General features: G+C 43.7%; 1 protein-coding gene across 2 annotated transcripts; it reads right to left on the bottom strand.

Moving 5' to 3' along the window:
• On the bottom strand, nt 1–19,735 carry C4H11orf97 (chromosome 4 C11orf97 homolog). Of its 2 annotated transcripts, none has more exons than XM_085689908.2 (4): nt 19,602–19,735; nt 16,120–16,224; nt 2,388–2,513; nt 1–260 (listed from the first exon to the last, which is right to left on the bottom strand). In XM_085689908.2, the coding sequence occupies exons 1-4, from the start codon at nt 19,657–19,659 to the stop codon at nt 256–258; spliced, it is 294 nt and encodes a 97-aa protein (XP_085546034.1). In that variant the 5' UTR covers nt 19,660–19,735; the 3' UTR covers nt 1–255. The 2 variants fall into 2 exon arrangements, with proteins under 2 accessions (XP_085546034.1, XP_048290754.1); XM_048434797.3 differs by lacking the exon at nt 19,602–19,735 and adding an exon at nt 19,448–19,586.
• Between the last annotated feature and the right edge of the window lie 5,486 nt (nt 19,736–25,221).

Here is a 25,221-nt window from a genome sequence, read left to right as displayed (position 1 = left end):
TTTGTTTGATTCATTTAATAAAATACGCTGAACAGACGCCTAATACATCTCAACTGTGAAATCTAAAAACAAGAATATTTTTCTTAGCACATTTTTCCAATAGTATTTTATGGCTTTGGACTGATTTATATATTGGTATTACAGACTAAGAAACTTTATTCCATACATCTTAAATTGAGAAACAAGCTCGAGATTCTTCTGTCTTTGGACATTGGGAGAATGCCAGGCCTATCTCCATGGAAGGATGAGTCCGTCTTATCCTGGAGTGAGAGAAAGAGCATGTGAGCAGATGGGTTTACTTGGGGAGATGATCTTTAATTCCAACCCCATTCCAATCTAAGTTTGGTTAGACTGAATTCTCATAGTGGTTCACATGCAGAGCAAAATGGGAAAGCAACATGCTTCCTTATAACCAGGAAACCACGGTTCAGCCCGTGAGACCTGCTCGTCAGCCACCTGGCATCTCCCTGACTCCTCCTACTTTCTCTCTTTACCTCTGTTCAGATTCCCTGATTGGCTTTACTCTACTAAGTCATTGGTCAAAACAGCTTCTTTAGTAATCAATGATAATAGAACATATTCATAGTATACAGAGGGGAATCCCATATCACTCCACCTTATTCTTTGAGACAGGGTCTCTCCCTGAACCTGGAGCCCATTGATTTTGCTGGGCTGGCCAGTGAGCTCCAGGGATTACTGGTTAAAACAGGTTTCTTGAAAGTCCTGATTTTTCTGCAGGCTGTAAATGGACTCACCGCTCAGAATCTAATACTGCCTTGCCACAGCCCTGGCATTCGACCCTGGTTAACCACAACTGTATGATCTGATGGTTCCACCCTGTTGTCCAGTGACCAGAATCTCTTTAAGGATGGTCAGTGGTTACAGCACAGTCTTGGAAGTCAGAGGGGCGTAGGCTGGTAATTTCCACTACACTTAACTCTCAGAGCAGGCATCACCATGTCCTTCCTATCACCAAGTTTTTACCAGGGAGGTGGAGCTTATCATCCTCAACTTTTGATCACGTGGGCTGTACAGCTATGGGAAGTTCCTGCTGTCCTGCCTCGCATGTGGTAAACAAAGGCAACCGCTTTGTTATGCCAGTCCATGTTCCATGGCTCTCTCGTTTGATTTCCGTCCTTTAATCTTATGTCTCAGTTCTCAGCGCCTGCGTCGCTCATGCCCCACAAGTCCTTCCCTAGCCTCCACTTTTGTGGCACTTGTGCTGTGCCCACACGTTACTTGGGATCAGTAGATACCCCAGTGTCTGGGCTCCGGGCACAGGAGCACCTCATGGTGGAGGGCACGGGCTCTGGGGATGGGCTTCCTGGATTCAAAGCAAGCACTTCCACTTAATAGCTAAGTAGACCGGGTGAATTCTTCAGCCTTTCTGTGCCTCAGTGTCCTCATCTGAAAGGTGGATTGTGTCTATTCCTTACAGTTGGTGTAATGCTTAAATAAAATGTTAGAAATCTGAAACAATGGTGTTTAGAGCATTTTCTGGGACGATTCCTATCCCAGTTAAGAGCACAGACACTGGGGCCGACTCAGAGAGTAAGAGTGTGCACTAGTTTAATCTAGGGCCAAAATCTCAATTCCCAACAGCTACATCATAAAATACCTTTAACTCAAGCTCCGAAACAGCTAATCTTGTTTCTGACCTCTGACCTCTGTGGGCACTTAGCAAACACACACACACACACACACACACACACACACACACACACACACACACCTCTAAAATATCTTTAAAAAGAAAGAAAAGAAAAGAAGGGAAGGAAAGAAAAGAAGGGAAGGAAAGGAAAGGGGAAAAGGACCCCATGCTTGGCTTCTGTGTGCTGCTGTTTTCACTTGGGGTCCCCTCCCAAGTGTAGACAGATGTTCAGGATTCATGTGCCAGCTCCATGGTCCCCACACTAGCTGTGCATTGCTCCCATGTCGAGAGCCCTGTCTCCTTCCTTACTCTGCTGCAGAAATGTGACATGCGGACACAGGAAAGTGAGAAGGAGCACGGCTGCTCTCCAAGCTTCTGCCTTCTGAAGAGCACACCACAGTGACATGTGCCAAGAATGAGGAGACACTCAGGGATGCAGACGGGAGACCTGCCCATTCCTCCTTAGTTCCCTCACCTTCCCTTCATCACATTTAGAAGAAAGGAAAGCACATGATTCCTGCCTGAGGGCCTGACTGTGTACAAGAAACTCTTGTGCATAAGAAGTAAAGAAAATAGCCAGACGTGTAAGCCTAGGTGTGAACTCTCTGGTGTCTGTAGAGGTGTGCTTCTTAGCCGGACTGCTTGAGTCCCAGGATGACAAAGTGTGACCTGACAGAAGCAAGCGGGGAGGCCGACTCAGCTGAGGCTCTTAGCCCTCCAGGGTCCAGGGTCTTACTTCTCAGCCCTCCGTGCCTCGAGTAGTACTTGGCTTGGGGGAGGGAGCTGTTTCTGCTCTGCTGTCCTGGCATCATGCTTCCCACAGGCAGGTTCCTCTTAATGCTCCAAATTCCATCCAGGGCCACTGTGAACACGGTAGAAACAGGCAGTGAGAGTGCGCGGTGCATCCCCTTCCCAGCACGAAGCATTTCAAGAGTCTTTTCCTTGACGATTATGCTTTCAGTTCATTGGGTAAAGTTATATTAGACTTAACCAAGCCACCCCAGGACCCTCTCATCTATTTAATCTTCAATACGTTTCATGCATTCATGTATTGCTGTGAGGAACTAAACCACAATATGCTGTTAAGCTCGAGTCTCCACAAAGACATGAAAAGTCAATACAATAACATATATGGCAAAACAAAAGAATCAAGAAAAATAAAACAAATTCTGCATATTATTTGATTTTCCATATCTGATTCTAATTTAATTCCTTCAATAAGAAGATCTATTTCCACAGACGAGGAAACCATTCACAGCCAGGCAGTGGTGCACGCCTTTAATCCCAGTACTTGGGAGGTAGAGGCAGGCAGATCTCTGTGAGTTCGAGGCCAGGCTGGTCTACAGAGTGAGTTCCAGGAACAGCCAGGGCTACACAGAGAAACCCAGTCTTGAAAAACCTAAAAAAGAAAGAAAAAAGAAAAAGAAAACCATTTACAAGACTGAAGAATCTCTTAAAAGCCATGAGCTAGGTGTATCTTAAAGTTCCCGTGAAAATTCCGTGGCAGCTCCCTGGCTCCTGCTGTTAGAGTGCTGAGCCTCTGGGCAATGGTGTCTGCACTGTCACCTGGCAGATGGCGGCAGGTCTGGAACCTGAAAAGGATGTCTGCACCTTAGCACATGCCGAAGCATTATTAGTGCTTTGTGCTTGAATCCATCCTAAATTGTCTTCCTTAACCTCTGTGCTGGCTACTTCTATGTCAGTGTGACACAGCCTGTCATTTGGGAAGAGGAATCTCAACTGAGAAAACGCCACCACTAGATTGGCCTGCGGGGGAGTTTTCTTGACTGGTGATAGGTGAGGGAGGGCCCAGTTCACTGTGGGTGGCGCCAACTTGAGCAGGTGGCGCTGGGGCTTATGGAAAAGCACACTGAGTAAGCCAGCAAGCCGCATCCCTCCACAGCCTCGCATCAGCTCCTGCCCTGGCGTCCCTCACTGATGGAGTGTGACCTGAGAGTTATATGGATAACCCTTTCCTTCTCGGGTTGCTTTGGTCATGGAATTTATCACAGAGACAGCAACCCTGACTAAGGCAATTTAACTACAGAGGAAGGCACAACCCATGCTGACTGAGTTAGTGAGCTCAGGGGAGCTTCTATGGCTTCTTGGTCTGATTTTGAGTGTGTAAATTGTATTGCTGAATACTCTTCACAGACCCAGGGCTTCCCGCCCAGAGCAGACTCACTGACACTCTCATAACACTTGGTCCCACCATAAAAGATTCTGCTGTAAGTAATGCCTAGGAAGAAGCTCAATCTCTGGGCTCAGAACTGAGAGTGGCTTCAGGCCCAGTTCGCCCATCACCAGCCGGAAGCCCTGGGCAAGTTGTTTTAACCCACGGTGTCTAGTTCCTTAGATTTGAAGTGGGCTTAATAATACCATCTTGGAAGGCTCTTCTCGGATGTGAATGAAATGGACACAGAGTGCTTTGTGTTCAATTAACGGTTGCTATCATCTTCATAAGGGCAGTGACTTTGCTGTCTGAGGGTGAGCTCAGCCTCTAGGGCTGCAGCGGGAGGGCTTGCCAAGCTGAGTGCTACATCAGTTGGCGGGGTGTGTGTGTGTGTGTGTGTGTGTGTGTGTGTGTGTGTGTGTCTGAAGCCGCCAATCAAGATGAGTGTCATTCTTTCTCTAGGTCCTTAAAGGAAGACTTCACAATTGCCTCCTGTTGAGATCTTACAAAACTAAAATGGTTCTTTATATCTAACCTAAATCTCTCCTCCCTCTCAAGCCAGTTTCCTCTTCTGTCCTGCCTAGAGAGAGCTGCTCCTCCCAGCGGCTGCTCCTCCCAGCGGCTGCTCCTCCCAGCGGCTGCTCCTCCCAGCGGCTGCTCCCAAACGCAGGTGAAGACAGCCAGAGATTTGCCCTCTGCGGTGGCGGGAAGCCCTAGCAGGTAGAAAGCAGTTCTGGCTCTAGAGCCAGTCTTCTGCAGATAGCCACAGAGAACTGGATATCCAAGTGTTCACCGGCCAGCTTTGGCTCTGGTCTTCTGATCCACTTAGAGGAGAGCTAAAGGTTACAGCTGAATAGAAAACACTCAGAATATACACAAATGCTAAGAAGTAGTTAAAACCTCAAAGTGAAATACAGTTGTGTGTAAGTGGTCACTGCTTTCAAAGATGAGGGCTAACAGGGAAGCAGTTGACAATGCTGTGTCTATTTGATGAGACACCTGGGTGAAGAGGTGACCAGAGCTGAAATACTCGAGAAGAACAAGACACTGAAGGTCTGAGAGGCAGCTCTCCTCTTGGGGGAAGTGACCTCCCTGTGTTCCAGGCATGCATGCACCTTTAAGAAGGTAGCAGGACGACAAGGCAGGGGCAGAGGCAGGAAGGCCTCAGAGTTGGCACACCCGATAGGAAGGGAAAAGAGCAGCAGGCACAAGAGACCCAAATCCTGTCCTAGAACCTTCTAGAGACCTTTTCTCTCCTCGGGTCCTTGATCATTCCTATTCAGAGACCTTCTTCTGTGCACTTTTATTCTAAATTTGAAAATTGTAAGACCATGCATGCTTTCACTAACCCCTAGAGAATCCAACCAGTCTCCAGGTTGTGTGGACTGAGTGACGAGTGGGAGGACCTGGAAGGCGGTGGGGCCATACTTCCCTGTGTCAACATGTTCAGAGCTTTGACAGGGAAAGCAAAAGTTCAAGTGACTGTAATTTCTGCTCAGTGACTTCTAGGCCCTTGACCTGCCTTGGTATGTAATGACCCAAGGGGTTACATTGTATACATTGTAGATACACAGATCTGACAGGAATTTGGGGAGCAGAGGATCAAACCCAGACAGGACCTTGTGTATTTTAGGCAAGTTCTCTATGACTGAGTTGTATCCCCAGGCCCCTTTTTAATTATTTTTCTTCTATTTTTTTTAAAAAATATTTATTTTTACTTCATATGTATTGGTATTTTGCCTATAGGGTCCAGATTCCCTGAAACAGGAGTAACAGACAGCTGTGAGCTGCCATGTGGGTGTCAAGAATTGAACCCTGGTCTTCAGGAAGAGAAGTCAACGCTCTTATCAGCTGAGCCATCTCTCCAGCCCACCTTTTCTGGTTGCTTAAGACAGGGTCTAACATAACACAAGTTGGCCTCAAACCCTCTGTGTAGCCAAGGATGACTTTGAACTCCTTGATTATCCTGGCTTCCACTCAAGTATTTGGATTAGAACAAGCTCCACCAGGAGCAGAAACCAGGAACAAACCCAGTCCCGGGACACAGACAGATCAGGACTGAGCCAGCGACCAGATCCAGAGTCAGAGATCTCCACCACAACAGGTCCAACTCCAAGCCAGGGACTTCTGCAGGAGGAGATCCAGATCAAGATTTACAAAAACAGATCAAAGCCAGCAACCCTAGGCCAAAGTAGGTTTGAGACAGCAAACTCCAAGGGAGTAGACCAAAGTACAGAATAACTGAGCTATCTCCGGGAACAGGAGTAACCAATGGGGTAACTAGAACTGTGACACTGACTGTACCATGAGGAACAACCATCTGAGCTTTGGATTCACTGGCACCTAGAAGATTATTCAACAGAATCTCAGACAGCCCCAACCACACCTATTAGAGGGAAAGATGAGTAGAAAAGGTAAGATCACATGCTACACCACAAAGAGCAACACAATACCAGTAAAACCTAAAGACCCTACAAAAGCAAGACCTGAACAACCAAATAAGGAAGAACCAGAAGAAAATGATCTAAAAATTAATCTCAAGAGAATGTTTGAAATTCTTAAAGATGAAATGAGAAATTTTCTTAAAGAAATGGAGGAAAAAACAAACAAAAAATTTGAAGATATCAGCAAATTGCTTAAAGAAAACCAAGAAAAAGAACTCAAACATAAAAGAAACTATTCAGGACTTGAAAACTGAGATAGAAAAAAAATAAAGAAAAAAAGCCGAAGGAATTATAGAAACAGAAATCATGAGAAAAAGATCAGGAACCACAAATGCAAGCATGAACAACAGAATACAAGAAATGGAAGAGAGGATCTCAAGCAATGAAGATACAATAGAGGAAATGGACTCATCAGTTAAAAAAAACATTAAATCTAACAAAAGCTTAACCCAAAATATTTTTGAAATATGGGACACCATAAAAAGGACAAATCTTAGAATAATAGATATAGAAGAAGAAGAAGTTCAACTCAAAGGCACAGAAAATTTATTTAACAAAATCATACAAGAAAACTTTCCCTACCTAAAGAAAGATATGCCTGTGAAGATACAAGAAGCTTACAGAACACCAAATAGACTAGATCCAAAAAAAGTCCTCTCACCACATAATTATCAAAACACTAAACATACAGAGTAAAGAAAGAATATTAAGAGCTGCAAAGGAAAAAGGCCAAGTAACATATAAAGGTAGACCAATCTGGTGTGGGAGAATTGTCTGTATTCTGTCCATCATATTTTAATAAAACGCTGATTGGCCAGGCAGGAGGTGTAGGTGGGAAAACCAGACAGGAAATGGAAATGATGCAAGGAGAGCAGGAGCATTCTGGGGAGGAGGAAGCTGATTCCTCCCATTCCTGCCCAGATCACCGAAGCAACAGGATGTGAGCTGCCCCACTGAAAAAGGTACTGAGCCACATGGCTAACATAGATCAGAAAAATGGGTTAATCAAGATGTGAGAGTTAGCCTCACCTAATTAGGTCAGAGTTAGCCTGACCTAATGGGCCAATCAGCATTATAACTTACGGAGTCCTTTGTGTGATTTTTCTCTGTGACTAAACTGGGGAAACTGGGCAGGACAGAGAAACCCAAACAAGCAGGCCCGGCCTCTTCATGTTACACCAATCAGAATTACACCTGACTTCTCAGTGGAGACAATGAAAGCCAGAAGGTCATAGTCAAGCATTATGCAGATACTAATAAACCACATATGCCAGCCCATACTACTATACCCAGCAAAACTGTCGATCATCATAGAAGGACAAAAAAGATATTCTATGACAAATCTAGATTTCAACAATCCCTAGCCACAAACCCAGCCCTACACAAAATACTAGAGGGAAAACTCCAACCCAAAGAAGATGGCTACACCAACAAAAACACACACAATTGATGATCTCATTACAGCAAATCCTGAAGAAGAAAAAAATGCACAAATTAACATCACCAACAATGAAAACTAAATTAACAGGAGATAGCAACCACTGGTCATTAATATCCCTTAATGTAAATGGACTCAACTCACCTATAAAAAGGCACAGGCTAACAGATTGGATACAAAAAGAGAATCCATCACTCTTCTGCATACAAGAAATGAATCTCAACCTCAAAGACAGATATGGTCTCAGAGTAAAAGGTTGGGAAAAAATATACCAATCAAATGGACCTAAGAAACAAGCGGGTGTGCTATGCTAATATCTAACAAAATAGACTTCAAGCTAAAATCAGTCAAAAGAGACAAAGAAGGACATTTCATATTGGTCACAGGAAAAAATTCATCAAGAGGAAATTTGAATACTAAACATCTATGCCCCAAATACAAAGGCACCCTCATATGTCAAAGAAACACTTCTAAAGCTTAAATCATATATTAAATCCCACACACTAATAGTGGGAGACTTCAAGACTCCCCTTTCACCACTGGACAGGTCAGTCAGACAAAAGATAAACAGAGGAATAAGGGAACTAACAGATGCTATTACTCAAATGAACTTAACAGACGACTGTAGAATATTCCATCCAAACAGAAAAGAATATACCTTCTTCTCAGCACCTCATGGAACCTTCTAAAAAATTGACCATATATTTGATAACAAAACAAGCCTCAACAAATACAAAAAAAATTGGAATAACCTAATGTACCTTATCAGATCACCATGCTTTAAAACTAGAAGTCAACAGCAATACTAATTCCAGAAAAAACACAAACACATGGAAATTAAACAATGCTCACCTGAATCATCAATGGGTCAGGGAAGAAATAAAGGGGGAAATTAAAGACTTCCTAAAATTCAATGAAAATGACTACACAACATACTCAAATTTATGGAACACAATGAAAGCAGTGTTAAGAGGCAAGTTCATAGCACTCCTACATAAAGAAGCTGGAAAAATCCCACACTAGTGAATTAACAGAACATTTGAAAACTTTAGAACAAAAAGAAGCAAACTCACCTAAGAGAACTAGATGGCAGGAAATAATCAAATTGAGAGCTAAAATCAACAATATAGAAACAAAGAAAACAATACAAAGAATAAATGAGACAAAGAGTTGGTTCTTCGAGAAAATCAACAAAATAGACAAACCTTTATCCAAACTAACCAAAAGGCAGAGAGGGAATATCCAAATTAACAAAACCAGAAATGAAAATGGGGACATAACAACAGACACAGGAAATACAGAGGATCATCAGGTCATATTTTGAAAACCTGTACTCCACAAAATTGGAAAACTTAAAGGAAATGGACAACTTTCTGGATAAATATAACTTACCAAAATTAAATCAAGACCAGATAAGCAAATTAAACAGATCTATAACTGCTGAAGAAATAGAAACAGTCATCAAAAGTCTCCCAACCAAAAGAGCCAAGGACCAGATGGTTTCAGCTCAGAATTCCACAAAACTTTCAAAGAAGAACTAATACTAATACTCCTCAAATTATTCCACACAATAGAAACAGAGGAAACATTGCCAAACCACAGAAAGACAATACTAAGAAAGAGAATTATAGACCAATTTCACTCATGAACATTGATACAAAAATACTAAATAAAATACTAGCAAATTGAATCCAAGGACACATCAGAACCATCATCCACCTTGACCAAATCGGCTTCATCCCACAGATTCAGGGCTGGTTCAACATATAAAAATCTGTCAACATAATTCACCATACAAACAAGCTGAAAAATAAAAACCACATGATCATCTCATTAGATGCCAAAAAAGCATTTGAGAAAATACAACATTCCTCTATGAAAAAGGTCTTGGCAAGAGCAGGGATACAAGGAACATACCTAAACATAATTAAGACAATATACAGCAAGCCAACAGCCAACATCAAACTAAATGGAGAGAAACTCCCAGCAATTCCACTGAAATCAGGAACAAGACAAGGTTGTCCACTCTCTCCATATCTATTCAATATAGTTCTTGAGGTCCTAGCTTCTGAGCAATAAGACACCAAAGGGAGATCAAGGGGATACAAATTAGAAAAGAAGAAGTCAAACTCTCACTGTTTGCTGATGATATGATATTTTACATAAGTGATCCCATAAATTCTACCAAGAAACTTCTATAACTCATAAACACTTTCAGCAATGGAGCAGGATACAAGATTAACTCAAAAAAATCAGTAACCCTCCTGTACACAGATGATAAAAGGGCTGGAAAAGAAATCAGAGATTCAACTCCCTTCACAATAGCCACAAATAGCATAAAATATCTCAAACTCTAACCAAACATGTGGAAGACTTGTATGACAAGAACTTTAAACCTTTGAAGAAAGAAATTGAAGAAGACATCAGAAAGTGGAAAGACCTCACACGCTCTTGGGTAGGCAGAATTAACGTAATAAAAATGGCAATCCTACCAAAAGCAATCTACAGATTCAACGCAATGCCCATCAAAATCCCAGCAAAATTCTTCAAAGACCTCTAAAGAATGGTACTCAACTTCATTTGGAAAAGCAAAAAACCCAGGATACCCAAAACAATCCTGTGCATAAAAGAACTTCTGGAGGCATCACAATCCCTGACTTCAAACTCTACTACAGAGCTACAGTACTGAAAACAGCCTGGTATTGGCATAAGAACAGACAGGAGGACCAATGGAACCAAATAGAAGACCCGGATATCAATCCACACATCTTTGAAAACCTGATCTTTGATAAAGAAGCACAAAATATTAAATAGAAAAAAAAAGAAAGCATATTCAACAAGTGGTGCTGGCATAACTGGATATCAACATGTAAAAAAATGAAAATAGACCCATATCTTTCACCATGCACAAAACTCAAGTCCAAATGGATCAAAGACCTCAACATAAAGCCAGCCACACTGCACCTCATAAAAGAGAAAGTAAGAAGTACACTTGAAACATTAGCACAGGGAACCACTTCTTAAATATAACCCCAGCAACACAGACACTGAGAAAAACAATTAATAAATGGGACCTCCTGAAACTGAAAAGCTTCTGTAAAGCAAAGGACACGGTCAACAAGACAAAACAACAGCCCACAGAATGGGAAAAGATCTTCACTAACCCCACATCAGACAGAGGTCTGATCTCTAAAATATATGAAGAACTCAAGAAATTGAACACCAAAAGATCACAAAGTCCAGTAAAAAAAAAATAATAATAATGGAGTACAGGCCTAAACAGAGAACTCTCAACAGAGGAATCTAAAATGTTCAACATTCTTAGTCATTAAAGAAATGCAAATCAAAACAACTCTGAGATTCCATCTTACACCTGTAAGAATGGCCAAGATCAAAAACACTGATGACAACTTATGCTGGAGAGGTTGTGGGGAAAAGGGAACACTCCTGCATTGCTGGTGGGAATGCAAGCTGGTACAGCCCCTTTGGATGCCAGTGTGGCAATTTCTCAGAAAATTAGGAAACAACTTTCCTCAAGACCCAGCAATACCATTTTTGGGTATATATCCAAATATATCAATCGTGCCACAAGAACATGTGCTCAACTATGTTCATAGCAGCTTTATTTGTCATAGCCAGAACCTGGAAACAACCTAAATGTCCCTCGATCGAAGAATGGATAAGAAAAATGTGGTACATTTACATAATGGAGTACTACACAGCCAAAAAAAATAATGATAGCTTGAATTTTGCAGGAAAATGGATGGAGTTAGAAAACATTATTTTGAGTGAAGTAACCCAGACACAGAAAGACAATTGTCACATGTACTCACTCATAGGTGGCTTTTAAACATAAAGCAAAGAAAGCCAGCCTACAAACCACAATCCCAGAGAACTTAGACAACAATGCGGACACTAAGAGAAACTTACATAGATCTAATCTACATGGGAAGCAGAAAGTAGAAAAAGACAAGATCTCCTGAATAAATTGGGAGCATGGGGACCTTTGGGGAGGATTGAAGGGGGAGGGTAGAGGCAGGGAAGGGAGCAGAGAAAAATGTAGAGTTCAGTAAATATCAATAAAATAAAATTTAAAAAAGTATTTGGATTACAGGCATGGGCCTGACTTTTTTAATGTTGACAACTGCTTCTGATAAAGTATATGCTACAGAGAAAAATAGAATATTGAAGGGTAAACTTGGCATATGGTCAATGATTTGCGATCTTAATCCAAACTAAGCCTTATTAGGTAAAAGTTATGGCTGCCTGCAGAGAGAGGGGATTTTGGAGCGGCCCTGTCATTTGGTGAACACTGATGCGGGGGGAGGAGTAAACTGATCAGGTGGGGTGGGTTAAGGGGAAGAGTTTTGTTCTAGACTTGGCTGATCCTGAGTGTTTAAGAGACACTCAGGATACAGTGAGCTAGAGACACGAAGGTCAGGTGTGTCCTAGAGACTGAAGGTCAGGTGTGTCCTAGTAAGATCGCAGTGGAGGAACTCAGAGAGAGCTAATGCTAATGGGACAAGATTCAAAGATGGTGGGCATCATCCTGGATAACTCAAAGGTCGGGCAAAGTGGGGAGCAAGAGTTCTTAAGGAACAACAACAACAAGGTGTTCCCGGGGAAAAGCCAGGATAGCTTAGCATCATGGAGTCGGGAGAAGAACCATCAGGCACATTAAACATGTAACTCTCAGTCAGTGAGGATGGCCCAATCCCTGCTGGGCTTGGCTGTGTGTCACCAGAGACACCATCCTGATTAGAAGACAATGGGTTTGGAGTCAGACTTGAATTTGGAGTCCAAGTCTGCCACTCACTGCATAAATCTAGACCTCCTAAAAATCTCTCAGGACCCTGTGAGCAGGAGAATGTGATTTACTCCAATGTTTGCTTGTTTCAGCTTTTTGAGATGGGTATTCTGTCGTCCAGGTTGGCCTTGAACTTGTGATATAGCCAAAGATGCCCTTCACCTACTGATCATCCTGCCTCTACCTCATAGACAGAATTGATAGAATTTAATGTTAAACAGTAAAAAGACACTGTAGAGGTTTGAGTGTGTAGGTGACATGCTTCATCTTGGAGAACAGACTGAGGAGACCACAGTGGAAGTTGCTGAGCTTGAGATGGGGAGGAGGAAGATGTAGGCGTCAAAGGCTCAGATGGGGAAACTTGGGGCTCTTCCACACCACAGTCAGCAGACTCAGTCAGCCGTCTGGAATGAAGCTTGAGGACCTGACTTCTAAACGCTGCCCTAATCAGGTAAGTGGACTGTGGGGTATTTCTTGATGTGGGAAGCCCCTGAGGAGTGGGTTAAAAAGATGTCTGTGTACAAAATGAGAACTCAGGGCGTGTTAACTCAGGGAGGTCAATCAGACCTGGAAGGCAGTCACGCTCACCGCTATCCCACCAACACGACCAGACATCCATCTATCCATCTGCAAAGTCAAGCGGGCTCCAAGGTATGAGAAGGGAAAGATAAAAGCTAGAAATGGTACATTTTGGGGTGGTTATCATTGTAGGGTCATATGTAGTAGACAGAGAAAAAGACCAGAATGATGAGTGAAGTGGCTCACATAAGAGGCAGCGGCAGGAGGATCTCAGTGAGCTAGAGGCCAGGCCTGGGCTACACAGAGAGTTCCAGGACAGCCAGAACTACATAGAGAGACCCTGCCTTGGAAAAAAGGGGGGCGGTGGGTGAGTTATCTGTATTTTGGAGGCCAAGCAGAGGCAGGAAGTTAGGGAGAAAAGGTGGCAAGAGAGAAAGGAGCAGGGGCTGGAGAGATGGCTCAGAGATTAAGAGCACTGGCTGCTCTTCCAGAGGTCCTGAGTTCAATTCCCAGCAACCACATGGTGGCTCACAACCATCTATGGTGAAATCTGGTGCCCTCTTCTGGTGTGCAGGCATACATGCAGGCAGAATGCTGTATACATAGTAAATAAATCTTTAGAGAGAGAGAGAGAGAGAGAGAGAGAGAGAGAGAGAGAGAGAGAGAAAGGAGCAGAGCCAGGGGAGTGGGGCTTGTTGTACTCGAGGCCATCTTGAAGCTATCAAAGGAAAAAAGGAGTAGACGCTTGTGCCAGACACCACTGAGAGGCTGCATGGTGAAGAGACACAGGCCTTGGCCATCAGAGGTATCTGCTATCTGGAAATGTTTTCAAACTCTCGGGGACCACAGTGTACTTATAGCAGGGAAGAGGAGGACCAAACGATGAGTACCAGCTTGAGGCAACCTGCCACGGGCACTCACTCTCAGCATCCACAGAGAGCTCCTACTGCATACGGAAGCTGGATGCAGAATCTGAACTGTTGTGACCATGTGTGTCTTTGGGAAGGAGTAGCTAAGGCTGTTGTCGGGAATTTAAAGACCAGTGCCCCTGCACACCCTGCTAGAAGGCCCAGTGGCTAGTTAGGGGCTGCCCACACTGCTGCCAGGCAGGAGGAGTCTGTCACCCTCCCTGGGTGCTCGTTCCCTATCCTGGAGGTGCCCTTTAAAACATTCAGAGAGTTTTCTAGGTAAAATAATACCTTTGGGTGCCCTCTGTTGGATGCTATAAAAATGCAACCCAGACAGCAGAATGCTAAGTCAATATTTGAAAATACTGAGAAAAATGAATATTTATTTCCTTTTTTCTTAGGCTGTCTCACAGTCAAACACACTCAGTAAGAAAGATACACTTGTTCCTCCTCAGAAAATGGTAAATGTGTTATTTAGCTTCTATATGGTCCTTAAAAACAATGAAGCTGAATCCAAACTATTATAATAACTAGGGAAAAAGTTGCTTAATCACCAAGAACATAGTGCACGTAGGCTGGTAGGTCGTTCTACATCTATTCACAGCGTGGAGAGTAGATGTCAAGCTTTTCTTGAAGATGCACTGTGTCATTGGTGATACAGTCAGTCCCAAAGTAAACATTACGGCTACTTAGACACGTAAATGGGCTGAGTCTGGATGATACGCCTTGAGGTTGCCAGTATCTCTTATTAGAAACTCCTAAAAGAACTGGGCCCCACCTCCCAGAACAGTCCACCCAGAAGACAACCAGGTCTCTGAACACTGGAGTCTGAGGTTCATGATTTCTTTCATTTATTTTACTTTTTATTAATGTGGTATGTGTGCATGATGGGTGTATGTCTGCAGCTTGCATGCGGAGCACAGGACAGGTTTGTGGAGTTGGTTCTCTTTCCACCTTTATGTGGTGTAATGATTAGCCCTAATTGTCAACTCTATACAACCTAGAATCACCTAGAGGAGTCTCAATGAGGGTTTGTTAAAATCAGGTTGACCTGATTTTACGTTGGTGGGAGATTGTCTTGATTATGCTAATTGACATGCAAAGACCCAGCCACACATTGGGAAACATCATCCCCTGGGCTTAGGGTCCTAGACTAAATTACAGAGGGCAAGCTGAGCGGTGGACTTGCATGCATGCACTTTCTCTCTCTGCTCTTGACTGTGGATGTGTCTAGCCGCTTCAAGTTCCTGCCTTGATGTCCTCACTGGGAACTGACTCAGAACTGAGAGTTATGTAAGCCTCCTCCACTGACGTCACTTTTGTCAGGGCATTGTACACCAGGACCATGCAGGAACTTTAGGGATTGTGGGTTTCAGGGACTGAACTTCTGAGCTCAACAGGCTTTCTTTCCCAGCAGGTGCTTTACCCCCATGAGCCATCTTGCTGACCTAGGTATTTCCTCTAGCAAATCCAGGACCCCATTAACATTGTAATGAAAGCTTGATTATTTGAAAGACTGGAAACAGTCTCTCAGTGATCCTGGCTGGAAAGGAATCATGGATACGAGGTGCCAGTCATCTGAGAATGATGTCTGTGAGGACGTGTGGGCAACACATGAACTATCCCGAGAGCTATCAGTGACCAGTTGTGTCTCTCATGAACTGTGTTTTTCTAAAATGAGATCACTGGGAGATCTGACCTAGTTCAGTGGCTCACACTGCTGCAAGAGTTGGCAGGGAGAGTCTCTGCCAAGGAATGCCTATCACCTGGGAACTTAGTACTCAAGGCTTTCCCCACAGGAAGCTGCTTTAAAAAGCTCCTGGGTTAGCGAAACAATGTAACATTTGGGAACCCCTGCTCCCACTGCAAATCTGTGTTGATTATCTGAAGATGTTACTGTGTGTCCCAGGCTTGTGCAAACGTTCTACTTACTTACTTACTATCAAATAGAAAGAACACCATCCACAAGTATGGACAGCAAAAAAAAAATATATTAAAGATCTAATTCACTTTCCACTACATAGTGCTATATTTGGACAGAGGCAAAAAGAAAGTTTTACGATTTCCCAGGAACATTCTTCTTTTGGTTTAAGTTATCATTTCATCACAAATAAATTAGACACCCTGCCATCAAATAAACAAACTCATAGCAAACCTACTTCCTTGTGGCTAAGATTACCTGTAGGTGGGCTTTTCACGTGGCACTCATCCCTCTTGATGGAAAGTTCTTCTTCCAAAACCTCCTTGATTCTCTTATGGGGCTCGCAGTATAAAAATGTCTTCCCTGGAAAGGTATTCACAATTGACTTATCACCAACCCTGCCCAGCCTTCCAGCTGTTATTCCTATATGAATAGCTTTCTGAAAACTGGCATGTCATCCCTTAGAGACAGCAGACAGTTTGTCCTGCAGACTCTTGGGATGTTTCTTGGGATGATCTCTTTTATCACAACTTCTGCTTTAGAGGACTTCATACTTCTATGTAATTTCTGAGGGTGTGGAGTAAGCTTCAGGGTTCTGTCTTAGGTATGATGAAGAAATACATGAAACATTCTCATTATTTCTGTGAACTTTCATTTATTAATAAGGAAAGGGTCTGGGGCTGGATGTTGGCTTTGTTTTGGGACAAAGTCCTCCTGTGTTTCCCAGCCTGCTGTAGAACCTGAGACCATCTTGCCTCAGCCTCCTGGTGTTGCGATTACAGGCATGCACCACCATGTGACTTCTGGTTAAAGACCTACTCTGTTCCTGACATTTCCTTTGGGGACGAGGACAGAGCAAAGGGTAAGACAGATCTGTGTCTGGATACTAGAGTCCAGATGTGTGCGTGTGTGCATGTGTGTGTGTATGTATGTATGCGTGCGCATATGCACGTGAGCATGCATGTGTGTGTATGCATGTGTGCACACATGTGTGTATGCGTGTGTGTGCGCGTGCGTGTGTGTAACACGAATATGCTCCAGCATGTATGTGGAGTGAGAGGCCACTCAGATTTCAGTCTTCTCCTTCCAAATTGTCTGAGACAGGGTCTCTTGTCTCTTTGTTGTTTGCCACTGCGTATGTCAGACTACATGTTCCGAAAACTTCCCGGAACTCTCCTGTGCTAGCCTCCTGCCTCACCACTGAAATTACAGGTTATTGCTGCGGTGGCTGGCTTTCCGTGCTCTTGAGGTTTGAACTCGGGTCCTCATGCTTGCACAGCAAGTGTTTAGACCAGCCTCCCCAGCCTCACCTCCTTGGCATCCCTAGCTTCCCTTCCGTAAGACTACAAACTGATGACTCATCAACCAAGTGCTTGCTGCTCCTGCAGAGAACTGGAACTCTGTTCCTGATACCCACAGGGAGGCTCACAGCAGCCTGGAACTCCAGCTCCCGAGGACCCAATGCCCTCTTCTGGACTCTGTGGCCTCACACGCACACGCACACGCACACACACACACACACCCTAACAAATGATAAAATAAACAAGAGATTAGATCCATAGACATTAACCACAGATTAAGGTCCAGGACTTTCTGTGGCCTCTAAGGCTAGCCCCATTTCTCACTGCTGCCCCAGCCCAGGACTGGCCTTTGTCCCCGGTGCCTTGCTGCATTCTTTCTGCTCTCTCCAGAGAACAGAACCCTAAAAGGACCTGGGGTGTGTCTTCAGACTGATTTTGCTGTTGGCTTCTCTGTGCTCAGCACCCCATCACCAGTCCACCTGACCCCACCTTTGCATGTCCCCTCTCCCTGATAAGTCTCTCTCCAGAGTTTTTGCTGAAGTAACTGTTCCTCATGCATTACTACATTCAGTTCCTGGAGAAGTTTTCCCTGCTTCTGCAGCCTAGAACTGTCTTTTTCTTTTTTCTTTTTTTCGTTTGCCGGGTAGCCTTTCTTTCCTCATTTGTTTCACTTATTGTTGTTTCATTTGCATATTTGCATACAATTACTGTGTAACTGGTGGCTTAATATCTGTCTCTTAAAACCAGCCATCAATACATAAAGGCAGACGTCCTTCTATTCTACCTGTTGGAATGAATATTAGAGCCGAGTGTGGCATAAGAGCAGGACAGTGGTTGTGTGCTGAGGTAGAACAGCACCGGGCTGCTGCATACCTGTCTGTCCACACAGCCTTTCAACCACCAGAGAACAAGGGCTTCCTGTCACAACTCAAGGAGCCGAGGAGAACTCAAGCAAAGTCTTTAGATATTTACGATTCGATGTTAATCTCACAAAGATATGGCAGGCATCTCCTCTTGTTCCCGGTTAGCCAACAGAGAGCAGAAGTGTACTTGTCCTGAGTGCAGACTGGCTCAAAGGTGACAAACTCTTTGGGTAGTAACCCTGCCCCACTTCTGATGGTGAGGACTCAGAAAGGTACAACCAGACTCGTCTGGGTTCTCATTCTTGTTTCCTAAAGGTGGGGATCATGGGAGTAGAAAGCAGCCTTACTCTATCCTGTTTTAGACTTTCTCTGAAGAATCATGACCTTCACAGGAAATGGCTTGGCAGGGAAGGAGGCTAAGTCTATACCGTACCACAGAGAGAAGAGCTGCCTGCTCGTGCAGGCCCGTTGACAGACTGTGATGTGGCAGTCAGGGAATCCACAGAGCAAACTGCGGAAGGAGAAAGGGCAGGTGGGAGGGAGAGAGACTGGAGAAGGCAGGGAAAAGAAGAAAAAGACAGAGAAGTCCACACAGTGTGCCCGAGCTGCTCCACTGATTTGGCTAACAAGCTGTCATGTGCAGGACCGTGGGGGAGGGGGAAGGGCTGCAGAGACCCCTGAAGCTCTGGGCTCTGTTTTGGAGTAAGTTTGGCAGGCGTGTTGACTTCTAACAACAGTTGATAATGATTTTTTTTTAACCTAAGCATCTTACTTGTGTATCTTTTTCTCACAATTACCTGTGGACGAGAATAACTGTTTATGTTGTATAGTAAGAAAAGCCTGGTGTGGTGGCATGCATATTGATCCCTGGAGCTCACTGGCCAGTCAGCCAGTCGTTCAGCCAGTCTAGCCTGTCCTGCAGAAAAACTTCCAGATCAGCAAGAAAACTTGGATGGAACGTGGGGAATGCCCCCCTTCCCCCCCCCCCTCCCCCGCCCCTTGATTGCCTCTGGGGATTAGCCAGAGCATCTGGAGGGTTCCTCACCAGAGAGGTAATCCAAGAGACTCTGAGCAGCACCTGGAAGCTGCTTGCATTCCTTCCTGACCCTGTTTTCACCCATCATTCCTGACGGCTGTGTTAGGGCGCTCATGGTCCCTTTAAAAATCAATGCCTTTATGAACCATTCTCATCATAAAGGGGAAAAGATTTCCTTCTACACGCTTGACCTGAAGAGATCCGGGGTGCTTTCTGCCAGTGTCTTTATCTCTGTCTTTGCCAAACAGCGGCTCTCCACTCCTTCCCTAGAAATCTTCAGGTCTCCATCCAGTTCCTCCCTGGGGTCCTCAGCCTTGTCACTGATCCCCACAGCCCCACAGCCCCAGGGCCCCACGGCCACAGCCTGAAACTGGAGCTGAACTTACATGGTTGGCGGGGCTCTTGGGGGCCGCCGGTACGACCGAGCCCTGGGGGCCTAGACTGCTCCCCGTCGCGGCCCGCCTCCGCTGCCATCCCTGCCGTCACCACCAGTGCCTCCTGCCTCCTCATGCCACTGGGGTCTCCCGGGCCCAGGCCCACCTGGCCTCTCAACTCCGCCACCGGCTGCTCTGGAACGCGAGGCGTCTGAGGTTGCCATAGTGACCGCGGATGCTCCGGGCCTCCAGGGCTCTGCTAACTTCTCCTAGGACCCGAGTGACGGCGACACACCGCGTGCAGTCAGGCACAGCGACTCCTTAGATACAGACCCACTCAAAGGACCCAGCTTCAAGAGAGGTGCTTCCGTTGTGTGACTGGGAAACCGAGAGTCACAAAGTTTTGGGAAAGTGTCCAAGGCCACAAAACTGGAGTATGACTCAGCAAAGTCTTCTCCAAAGCCCCAAGAATTGGTCACCAGCTTGGACAGGGAAGGTGTGATTGCTGGGATGGGCCACAGGCCGGGACCGGTGATTCCTACTGTGAATTCACAATTTAGGAGCTGTAAATTACTAAACAACTGTAGTTGACGAGTTCGATACTCACGGTCTATGTCAGCGCACAAAGTCACCGATTTTACAGATGATGAACCTACAGAATTGGAAAAATGAGTCAGAAAATCGAGTTTGTTTGAAGCAGCGGTTATCTCCGTTTTTGTTTGTTTGTTTTGTTTTGTTTTTGTTTTTTAAGTCATTAAAAAGTTGCACTACTTTTCTAGAAAGTTAAACAATTCGAAAAGGCTTTTAACAAATTCAGGATACACTTCACCCGGCCCCGCCCCGCCTCCACCGCCCACCGCAATATGTCTATCTTCTCTGAATCCCAGTTGCAACCACTCTTATTCTTCCGGTTTTTATTGTTGTTTTCTTCTTTCTTTGTTTGTTTGAGACAGGGATTCTCTGTGTAGCCCTAGCAGTCCTGGAACTCTCTTTGTAGACTAGGTTGACCTTGAACTCACAAGAGATCCACCTTCCTCCCAAGCTGTGGCTAAGAACGTGTGCCACCACGCCCGTCTTCCATCTTTAAAATCCAGAACAAACCTTTGCACACGTGTGCGCTGCACACCTGCCACTTCTTGCACCCAGACATTCACTTGCCTCTGCCTCCCACTTGCCTCTGAGAACCTACGATGGTGGTTCGTGCCCCACCATCACCCAGCTCGCTTTTATTCTTGGTTGTTAATTTCGTGTTTGTAACCATTAAACCACATTGGTGGAATAGAATAGTCTTGAAACTGACTTAATCATGTATGAGCACCAGATATTAATAAAAGTGGGTGTAGGGTGCGACTGGGAGAGAAGAAACTTCTGGGCACGCGTGTTATATAAATTGAATGTGCATCTGGAAAAAAAGCCCTTCTGGCATATAGTAAACACAAGAAGCCAATTAGATGGTCATAGTCGTAAAGGGAAGGCCAAAGCTCCTAGGTGGTATCTATTGAACATGTTCACGACCTGGGTGTAGGGAACAATTTCCTATGTAAGCAATAAAAGGCATAAATCAAAAGAAAACATTAAGTTAGAGAACATAAAAATTAAGATAATCTCTTGATTAAAGTCACTGTTAAGAATGTGGGGGGGTTAAGTCACAGACTGGGAGAACATTTTCGAAACACATTAGCTAATAAATAATCAGGACCCATAAAGAAGTCTCACAGATCAGTGTGAGTAGGGCATGGAACTCAGTAGAGCATGGAACTCAGTAGAGCATGGGGGAAAGACAGACAAATGGACACACGACAGAAGAGGAGATCCCAACAGCTGACAGACACTGAGACACTGTTCCACACATTTGTCACCAGGCCAAGCAATGGAAGCGGCAAGGAGCTGTCACCTCCCCCACGCTCCGCAGCGGTAGCAACGGTTGGAGGGCACATGGCAGCTGGGCTCTCATTCTTCACTGTCCAGTGCCACCTGAGCTGGCCCAGGAGGTTTCGGCAGGACTGTTTGTGACCAGCTGGGGCAGCACAGTGAGAGCTTGTCAAAAACGAAAGTGTAAATTTATGTGACTAATTTGAAGAGCTTTTTTTTTTTTTTCTGCTTTTACTAAAGAGGAATGTTCTAACATCACAGTCCTAACATCGGGCATGTACTAAACTGTGGAGTAGGCCACCAAAGCCACACAGTAGAGTGCTCCCAGCAACACCGTTCACCAGAGCCCCAAAGACTCATAAAGGAGTTAGAAACAAGGTACACCTACTAATCATTGTGTTCTTAGAATATTACAAGGAAAAAGCGCAAACTTCTTTATGTAGAAATGTGGGAGAATTCTATAGATATGATGTTGTACATTGTAAATTATTCAATGGTGTAGTAAAAATTAAAGACGGTGAAGTAAAAATAGTGGCTAGCTTTAAAGAAACACTGGGGGTGTAAAGCAGGCTTTAGGGACACCAACTATATTCTGCACCTTGATCTGAGGGTAGCTACAAAGTTTGTACATTTTATATAGTTTCTCAAGGTTTCTAAATTTTGTTGTGGGTATGGTATATCTCCACAAGCTAACAATTAATCATATTTTAGTTATAAAACAAAAGCTTGTTTGAAATTTTACTCATAAAAAACAGTGTCATTTATTTGATTAAATAATAAGGAATCACAATTCTTGTTTCCTCTTTCCTCAAAAACCTAGAGGTAAATTTTTGTTTGCAGTAGTTGCATTAATTTAGGTAGTTTATTTCTTTTCTCTTCTGTGGCTTTCTCTTTAAAAATTTCCAATCACGATATGTATATCCCACTTCAAATTCTTTTGTGTATAAATTATTAGTTAAAAAAAGTATACAATATGTTATTTGAGTTGTAAAAATGGGGTACTTGGTTTATCCTCTTTGTAGTTTAATGAAAAAGACCAAAATGTCCACTAGGTGGAGACAAAACCAAAGATCTAATCTAACACACGTATATATACACACACACACACACACACACACACACACACACGCACACGCACACGAATGTACTCAGTCTTTATCCAAAAAAGCTATTGTATTATCAGAGTTAATATATTAAATCACATGACAATAGTATTTTAGTATAAATCTAGGTGGATATATTTAACATTGTATGTTTAATTCTTTAGGTTTACAACAAATCTCAAGAAGGCTTACCTATTTGCTTAAGTTTTGAGCACTGAGCAAGTACTTGTAGTTTTTTTTCCAAATGACACCTCGTACTGGGCAGGTCTTTTTTCCTATACATTTTAGCTTGGTGTTTGAATGTACTTAAATGAGTTCATCAATGAAATATAAGAAATCTAAACTCGAATCAATGATTACTAATTTTTAAAGTATATAATGGTTGTCCTAAGTTTATTTCTGTTGCCATGACAAAATATCCTGACAAAAAGCAAACTAGGAAAGAAAGGTCTCCTTTTTATTTTATGTGTGCTTGTGAACTTGTCCAATTAGTCAAGTTTGGATATATTCTTGTATCGTGCTCTACCTTATTTTTTGAGGCAGTGTCTCACTTAACCTACAGACAGCCTTTCTGCTAGACTGGCCGCAGTGAGCTCTGGGCCCTGCTGACCCTGCCTTGCTAGTGTGGGGTGACAGGTGTGCGCCACTATGCTACTTTTATGCTGATTCTGGAGATCCCAACTCAGCTCCTTTTGCTTGCACAGGATGCGGGTGCCTTCTGAACCACCTCCCCAGACCCTTTTCCATTATAAAACGCTCCCGTTAGAGTAGCTGTGTGTGAAACCGGAGCTCATGGCATCTCGAAAGGTCTGGGTCCTTCCTGAGCTCAATATAATTCTCCAGTGTTTCCAGTTTCAACCACAGTGCCTCTCAGAGATGAAATGCTGAGCCAGCCCATTGTACTTATAAAGTAAGGAAAGTGGAACAAATGAGGCGGCAGATTGCTTTTGGACTGTGAGAGCTAGTCCTTCCAGAAAGCCGATTTCAAACCTACAAATCTTGCTGCAGTGATGAGATGGACCGGAGGTCGCGGCCATGTCATTAGGTCCACAATGAGGACGCTAAATGAACCTGAGTTTTCAATGGATAAAATGATGAACCAGAAATGAATGCTTTTATGGATTTTTTTCTCATTTGCTCAGTATTAACAGGAACCCATCCTAAAAAGTTGGGGGGGGGAATGAGGCAACTAATTTGGGGTGCTTCAGGAAGATGCAAGCAGAATGAGCCACAACCCATTCAAGACTTGGCATTTCACCATAGATGCGTTCTCTCTCAGAATTTCATTTCTCTCCAGTCCTTGTAATTATTTCCTTTAATTTTTTGTTCCTTAATTTTTATTTTGCTTATTCTAATTTTTCTGTTGAAGAAACCTTTGATACATAGCTGGAGCCTTTGAAACTGGGGTAGGATTTTTTTTTTTTAAAGTCCAGTTGCTTGAATTATTGAGAAAAGCTCTATGCTGCTAATTTTCCTGGAAATGTGTGAGAGAAAACTAGAGTGAGAAAGAAGAACTATCGTCAGACTCCAAGGGTACAAATGCCCAGGCTGGGAAGGGCATGTCTTCCTGAAATAGTGGCAACAGCAACTACAATGTAGTGAATAAGTACTTTGTTTACATGGCATGTATTCCTTGCAACATCTCAACAGGGTAAAGGGACTGCAGTCACACACAAGTGGCAATCAGGGCTTAATCTCAGGTTTCTCCATTTACCCTGCAAAACTTCCAGGGCAGTGGTTCGCCAATGCTGGACCCTTTAGTACCGTCCCTCATGTTGTGATGACCCCAACCATAAAATTATTTTATTGCTACTTTATAACTGTAATTTTGCTATTGTTATGAATCATAATGTAAGTATCTGACATGTGACTCCTGTGGGGTTACAAGCCACCACTACTCTCGGGATTGCTGGGCACCTAGACCTGTCTGTTCCACGCAGCAGGCAGCACTCACGTGTGGCTAGTGTGAACCAAGAGGTGCTACAAAACACACCACTGTGAAAATATACGATAAAAGCAACATATCTCAATTTAAAAATAGCGTTTGTGTCTCTTCATCCACCCATTCACGTATGTGCTGCCCTGTGCATGTGTCGGGGACAGAGAACAGCGTGGGAGTCAGTTTACTCCTGCCACCAGATTGTCCCAGGAACCAGACTTAGGTTCTCAGGCTTGGTGGTAAAGCCCTAATCAACTGAGCTATCAGGTTTTAAATATGCACCTCATGTTGAAATGAGCATTTTAGATGTGTTGGTTTGCATATATATTTTCTTAAAAATTAGTGCCATTTCCTTTAGTTTATTATGACTCTTAGGGGAAAAAATCTTAAAACTACTTATGAGGCTTATGTTTCTATGCAAATAGCATTGACTTCAATGCCCTACTTAGGTTCTCAGAGGAAAAATTTTGAGGCTTTGAAGTTTCCAAGAATTAAAATCGCCAATTGTCCATACTGCATCTTTTCTGTCTGCTGAACTTTTTAACAAACCTCAAGTTGATTTAGAGGAGGTATTCTTCATACACATTCATGTAGGAATCCTGCAGAAGTATAGCATCCCCTAAAGGCATCGTGGATGCGTTGGGGATTCATAGTACAGAATAGCCAGCTCCACATTTCCTAGAGCCATTTCTGGTAGGGTGCCAATAACCTGTAGCCTACCTGTCAGACTATCAATCATCTCTCCTTGTGTGCATGAGTGACGGCCAAGCTGGAGATTTGATTTTGATAAGAGAGTTGTCTCAGGCAGCCTCTAGGCTTCTTCATGGCAGTGAGATACCATCACATACAACTAATGCCCTCAGATCTCTAGT

The sequence above is a fragment of the Myodes glareolus genome, chromosome 4 (assembly GCF_982192425.1).
Source record: "Myodes glareolus chromosome 4, mMyoGla1.1, whole genome shotgun sequence".
NCBI classification, from domain to species: domain Eukaryota; kingdom Metazoa; phylum Chordata; class Mammalia; order Rodentia; family Cricetidae; genus Myodes; species Myodes glareolus.
Note: the sequence above shows the minus strand (reverse complement) of the source record. Positions and strands in the feature narration are given on the sequence as shown.

Bases quoted from the DNA above. Each gene is read 5' to 3' on its own strand.
- C4H11orf97 (XM_048434797.3), bottom strand. From the start codon at position 19,571: ATGAGGAGGCAGGAGGCACTGGTGGTGACGGCAGGGATGGCAGCGGAG. The intron at 16,225-19,447 runs GTAAGTTCAGCT...ATACCTTTCCAG, and splicing joins CCAAGAGCCCCGCCAACCAT to GGAAGACATTTTTATACTGC. The intron at 2,514-16,119 runs GTAATCTTAGCC...CCGTGTTCACAG, and splicing joins CGTGAAAAGCCCACCTACAG to TGGCCCTGGATGGAATTTGG.